Here is a 7,373-nt window from a genome sequence, read left to right as displayed (position 1 = left end):
GAGCAGTGTAGAGGCTGGAAGGGTGTTTAATTCAACAAGTAAAAAAAAAAAAAAAAAAGAATAACAAAGCAGCTAAAATAAATATAGGTATATCATGAAAAGCGAAATAAGCGTTCAAGAAAAAAACGAAATAAGATTGATAAATAGACACGCATTAGTTCAACTTTATTACTCACTTATTCAATGCCATCTAAATTATTCAAATATCGCATGGGGCAGTGCTAAAAAAAGTCAATTAGATCCTCTTTATCGGCAACAGAAACATCTAGCACGATTAATAAATTTTAAAGATCGTTTTACTCATGCAAAACCTCTTTTATTCAAAATGAGTATTCTTAATATATACCAACTAAATGTTTTTAGCACTCTTTGCTTTATATTTAAATGTAAGATAAACTTAGCTCCAATACCTTTTCAAAATTTATATGCAATAAAGCCCAAAAACAAATATGATCTAAGAAATGACAATTTTATTTATCAACATTATTCGCATACAAATTTTGGAAGGTCTCTTATATCTTATCGCGGAGCTTATTTGTGGAACCAAATAAATTTAAAAAATTTTGATTTTTCCCAAAGTTGGAATTTTTCTTCTTTCAAAAACAAACTGAAAAAAGTTATTTTCTCAATAGAAAATATTTTCGAGTTCTTCTGATCTCGTTTCTCTTTTATAAGTGTTTCTAAATGTAATTTAAAATATTTGTTTTTATTTTTTATTGGTTTTTTAATCGGTATTTTATTTGTATGACGGTTTTCATAAAAACGGTATTTACTAATTTCAAATATTTGATTTTATTTTTTTATTGTTTAGTTAAACGGTGTTTTATAATTGAGGTTATTTTATTTGTATGAAGGTTTTCTTAAACGGTATTTACTTTTTATTTTATATTTTTTTGAAATAATTGGTTTATAAATTTTGTATTGTTAAACGGTTCTCGGTGACAGGATCTTATGATCCTCTTCGAGTTTCCGTGTTCTTCATATATTATGTACCAACGACACTTTTACCAGAGAATATTGTTAAATGAACAAAAAAAAAAAAAAAAAAAAAAAATTTGAACAATCTAATAAATGTTAAAGCAACAAATTTTGCATTCACACGGGATGCAACAAGAGTTGAACTTAAATGATATTATTTCATAAATTAATATTAAAAAACAAGAACTAAATATTATTAAACGTGAATTTATTTTGTTACGACAAATAATTAACAAGCTCTATATATTTATTTTTTTGGTATTTTAGATATTTTTATTGGTTACCATGACAACAAGCTATCATTTTACATATATTTTTTATTTTTAATGTCAGTATAATATTTACTGTTTGAATTAAGAAAAATGTAGCTAAAATGTGTTGTTTTAAATATTGAGGGTACTTGCCCTTTAAAAGAGTTTTATTGCAACATTTTAGCCAATGCGTTGTATAAATTCATTAACATCGAATTAAATAATCAAAAAAAATAAGAGTATCTTCTGACGATATGTTTATTATTAAAGGAAATTTATTAGTTTCTATTCAACCCGGTCTAACGGTGCACTAAGTGTCGCACTCCTAACAAAGTGGTTCGCCTACTGGCGTAAAGAAGCACTTCATCTATACAATTTTTACATTTAAACACTTCATCGTTACAATTAAAATCTCTTCACCTATACAATTTTTTTCGAAATAATAAAACAGATAATATAAAAATGAAAAACAAAATTCGAAGCAAATTTGCCTCGATTATTATACATTTATGTGTTAAAAAATAAAAATTTCATGAAATGATTACAAAAAAGTTCATAACAGCTGTTACCAAAAATATGCATACTGGTTTTAAACTACCATATCTTTCATTTGTGCCTTGTTTTATAGAAATATATGCTCCCGTATGATATAATTGCATTTTTTGTAAAGATTGCACTAAAAATCAAAGTTATTACATAATATATTACAAAAAATATTGTTAGCCATCATCATTATTAGATATCCAAGGCACAAATGAACTATTACTATAATTTTTTTTAAAATACTTTTATTTAGGTGCCCCAAGAAGACCTAACTGTCTTGTCACAGAGCACCGCGGATGTGCATTTAACCAGAAAGTTCACGCCTCCTTCCTTACCGTGACGCGAAAATATGTTCACGGCTCGTTTCGAACCTGGATCTCTTGCTTATAAAGCAAGCGCTCTAATCACTGCGCCACGGCCGCAAAAATTATCTAACTATCTAACAACTTATCTAACAAATTATCTAACTATAATGAACAAACTTTAAAAAATTTTAAAAGCAAGTGTTTAACTAAAGATATGAAGTTTTGAGCTTATAAAAAATTACAAAAACAAGAAAATCAAGTTTTTAAGTTTAGACAGTTAGAACTTAAAATAACATATCATAAACTCTCAGACATTTTAGAAGCGATACAGATTTTTTAATTTTCACATACAGAAATTAATCTTATAAATAAGTTAAATACTCGATGTGCTGAAGAATTCGTTATCATACAGTGCGTTTGCTATCTTTTACTCATAGAATAGCACCAACTTCATTTTGTAAAGATATAAATTCAATTAATTAGGAGATTATAATTTAACCTGGTCTGCAAACCCAAAAGATCTTGGTGGGACCATAGATTCTTACTTAAATTACAATAACCGTACTTCAAATATTGTCCGCGCATCAAACATTCGAGGATATTTAATCCTTATGTGGTTTAAAAGCCGCGATCCACGTGTTTTCGTTAAAGCCTACACTACCTACATAAGACCGATCTTGGAATATTGCTCTCCGATTTGATCGCCAAACCACACTGAAATGAAAAAAGCAGTGGAAAGAGTGCAAAGACGTTTTACCAAGAGAATTGATAACCTAAATAACTTTTTGTTTTAATAGATTTAGAATTTTTGGTTTGGAACTACCAGAAATTTGTCGCCTTGAGCAAGACATGATTGCATGTTACAAAATTCTGAAAAATTTAGTTGGCCGAAATAAATCAAGTTTCTTTTTAATAAACAACTATATTTACACTCGAGGTCATAAGTTTAAATTACACAAACTAAAGTGTCAATTCGATGTCATATGTACTAGCATATGTATTAGGTGATTGTAAGGCACGTCGTCAGAGTCCTTCATATTTTATGAACCTGCATGTTCTTTAGAACATATATCACTTGTTCAAATAAACTTTTATCTAATCTAATCTTTAAGGTAAGATTTTGTTCAATAAACAAAAAACTAAAAGAGATTTATAAAATTTTTTATTTTATAAATCTCTTTATAAAATAAAAACGACGTTTAATTTTACTTCGTTAAATAAAACAAAACAAAAAAACAAAAAAAATGTTTAAGTAAACGTGAATCGACGTGTCTAAAAACTAAACGTCAATTTCGGCTAACAGTTCTATTATTTATTATTCAATTTTATATAAAAATCAATATCTATAAATAGAATATAATATTCACTAACTCTTTAAACAAAAATTTAAAAAATCTTAAAGTATTGTCTAATTAAATAAGGAGTAATATTTAAAATGAAATAAAATAATAATACAAATACAATATATAATAAAATTGCATTTAAAATGTTTCATGTTTAAAAAAATACTTCGAGTTAACTTGAAATGCATAAATATGAAAAATACCAAGAAAATCAATGTGAAAATTTATTTGATAATATAAATTATTTTAAATTTATTTAGAGGCATTAAAGTTCTGTTTTTTTATTGCCATCTACTATAAACATTTTTTTTTCTACCTCTCAATTTGAACAAATAGCTGTTTAACTCCGAGCTAAAAAAAAAAAAAAAACTTTGCTTTAACTCATGCAACATATAACTTTTAAAAAATATTCGAACTTAATAATAATAATAATAATAATAATAAAAATAATAATAATAAAAAGATAATTAAATAAACTGATTTTAATGATGAAGATTTAAAGTTCTAAATCTTTTTTTTTTAAATTTGTTCAAATTTATTAAATTTGTTCAAATTTATATATCATACAGACGCTATAATATTTTAAAATTGCCTTAACTACACCGAGTAGTTAGAGTCCTTGTTCAAGAAGAAGATTTATTGAAAATAAAGTTTATTATTGTTTTTTATTGTTATATTTGAAATTAACGGGTAATCCATCCAATTGTCAAAGAAAGAGAAAACATAAGTTTAGAAATAATCAACACACAGCTAAGAAAAGTTTAATTTCAGAAAACTGTTTCAAGTTTTCCAAATAGAAAAACTCTAAGAGAAGTGAAAATTGGATATATGTTCTGATTGCATATATGTTCATACTTGCATGTATATTCAAGTTTGCATAAATGTTCATATTCTGATTGCATATATGTTCATATTCTGATTGCATATATGTACATATATGTACATATATTGCAAATATGTTCTGAATGTTACTCTATAGAACAAATTTGGTGTATGTTTGGAATACTATGTATACATAAAAAAATTTAAAAGAAGTGAAAACTGCAACTTAAGTTTTATCTACTGATGAAAACTATTATTCAATTTATACTGACTATCAACAGCTAAAAAGGTTCACAGAACAGACCGCCATGTGTTCTGAATGTGACTCTAGAGAGGTGACACTATGGAACATACTTAGTGTATGTTTAAAAAATACAAGTCAACAGGAAAAGTTTTATCAGTCACACCAATACCAAAATGGATTCATGATGTTATGAAGCTAATTTTATTAGTCTATCAGAAAATGAGCTGTTATTCAAATGTCTTCATGGTCAAAAACAACTACAATGTAGGCATAAATCAAATAGTTCTTTAAATTGGAAAAAAAAATTGGAGTAAGTGCCCTAAAAATATTTTTGTTGAGCGAAAAATATAAAAAATTAGAGGGCGCTACTGCAGTTTCTCCCCCTTTTTGTTATTGTTGACTATGATAGAAAATTTTATACTGATTAAGAATCATAGAAAAACATAGGTCTAAAAATCAACAGAAAGTCCTCTAACTCGATGTTGACGTTTAAAAAATTACACTAAAAAACAATAACATTTGAAATTTTTTTTATACTTAATTATGTTTAAATTCCTTTTCAAGGATAACTTTAAAAAAAGCCTGTTTTCTATTGACACTTTAAAGTAAAACTGTTTAAAAATGCATAACCCATCAATTTCTGATTGATCTCTAGCCCTAACCCTAAACCTGTCCCAAACCACAAACAGTTATTCGCGCCAATTTGTCAGCCAATGTATGTACATCTAAAAAGCAATATCTTAAACTAATTTTTGAATAAAATTAATTAAATATATATATATATATATATACATATATATATATATATATATATATATATATATATATATATACATATATATATATATATATATAGAACCCTTAGATGTTGTCCGAAAGTTTTTTCGATATTTTGTTGACAAAAAGTAAAAATTAAAATGCAAGACCGGAATTTTTTTTTTAAATAATGATAGACTGCCTGCCCCAACCAAACCCTCAGTCGATGTAGCAGCACTCCCTTGCGGGTCAGGCTATTTGTCAGTCGATGTAGCAGCACTCCCTTGCGAGTCAGGCTATTTGTCAGTCGATGTAGCAGCACTCCCTTGCGAGTCAGGCTATTTGTCAGTCGATGTAGCAGCACTCCCTTGCGAGTCAGGCTATAAGATAGTCGATGTAGCAACACTCCGCGCATGATTTACAGTAAAAAAAATAAAAATAAAAACATTTTATTAAAAAAAATAAAAATAAAAACATTTTATTAAAAAAAATAAAAATAAAAACATTGTTTATATTGTTAAAAACATTCAAAATGTTATAAAAATATTCAGAATGTTTTTAAAAACATTCTGGTCAATTAAATTTGCGTTTTTGTGGTTTTTTTAAAAAACGATTAATTTGTAATTAAATTAATGGTTTTTACTTTCGTCCAACACGGAAATGTTGGACGAAAGTCAAAAGTAATTAAAAGTGACGTATGTGTTGGCGTAAGAATCACTTTTTTCCTTCCGCTCTTCCTAAAGCCAACAAACTATAGAACTATATATATATATATATATATATATATATATATATATATATATATATATATATATATATATATATATATATATATATATATATGCACACACAGTATTGGACAAAACATTTGCAACCAACATCGAACAATGCTAAAAAGTGTTCCTAATTTTACATGTCTTAAAAACGAAACGAACTATACTACCACAGCAAACAGTTCAGGAGTCTGGAGTCATAGCATGCCATGACATGAGCAATCAGCTGACAGGTGACAGCACACAGGCAGAATTTCGTTGACAAGTGCCATTTTGCAGCGGACAAAACAAGTGCAACTTTTTTGGTTTGTTTCATTTTCTTAAGTCTGGTCTGTGTCAACGTCACGGAAGTTTTTTAATAATTAAAGGAAGTATCCAGAAGTTTCCAGAAGTTTTCAGAAGAAGCATCTGGAAGCATCCAGAAGTATCCAGAAACATTCAGAAGCATCCAGAAGCTTCCAGAAGCATCGAAAAGAAGCATCTAGAATCTTCCAGAACAGGTTCACACAGGTTCATTTTACTATATAAGAGACATGTAAATCAACAAGTAATTCAGTCAGTATATGGAAGTCAATTAGTCAGTATTATCAAGACAGTTTATCGAAGTGAGTTTAATCAAAGTGTTTTATGGAAGAACATCAATACAAGAAGTGAAATACAACAAGTGTTTATTACATCAATACAGTCCACATCTAACAAAAGACGTTGTGTTTCACAGAGCATTATTGTATCATCACAAGGTAAATGTAACACGGTAAGCCTTGAGAAGCGTGATTATTTTTTTATTATTTTTATGACTTCAAGTGCAAAAATGGCTCCCGACAGTCTTGGATTGGAACTAAGAAAGAAAATTATTGGCGATTACGTAAGTGGAATGTCACAAAAAAGTATTTGTGATAAATATCGCGTAAAAAATTGGACCGTATCAAGACTATATTCCAAATATTGTTCTATGGGGAAGTTGGCAGCAGGAAACAAAGGTGGAAGATTGCATTCCATCACTTCTAGAGAGGATTCTATGATCATCAGATCCGTCAAGAAGGATCCCTGGATATCATCAGTCAAGATACAAAAGCAATTAGAGCTGCCTGTATCGGACCGAACAATCAGACGACGTGCTGTTGAAGGCGGATTGTTTTCTCGACGCCCTGCAAAGAAACCGCTGATTTCACTAAAAAACCAGAAGAAAAGACTCCTGACTCCTCGCTACATCTCATATTGACTGGAATGTGCAGAAATGGCGAACTGACCTGTTTAGTGATGAATCGAAGTTCAACATCATTGGGAGCGATGGCATTTGCCGTGTACGTCGACCGGCCGGAAAACTCCTCGATTTACGTTACTGCCATAAGACTGTG

The 7,373-nt window shown here is 28.6% G+C and overlaps 1 protein-coding gene across 1 annotated transcript in view; it reads right to left on the bottom strand.

Annotated features, from left to right (window-relative positions):
- Positions 1 to 3,631: 3,631 nt before the first annotated feature.
- The window catches only part of LOC100211013 (zinc transporter 7), a 64,371-nt gene continuing 60,629 nt past the window's right edge, over positions 3,632 to 7,373 (bottom strand). Inside the window, exon 12 of the mRNA XM_065801361.1 lies at positions 3,632 to 3,771. Within this exon, the coding sequence (XP_065657433.1) occupies positions 3,733 to 3,771 (39 nt within the window). The 3' untranslated portion in view covers positions 3,632 to 3,732. The remainder of the gene's footprint in view (positions 3,772 to 7,373) is intronic.

This window comes from Hydra vulgaris, chromosome 07, assembly GCF_038396675.1.
Source record: "Hydra vulgaris chromosome 07, alternate assembly HydraT2T_AEP".
NCBI classification, from domain to species: domain Eukaryota; kingdom Metazoa; phylum Cnidaria; class Hydrozoa; order Anthoathecata; family Hydridae; genus Hydra; species Hydra vulgaris.
Note: the sequence above shows the minus strand (reverse complement) of the source record. Positions and strands in the feature narration are given on the sequence as shown.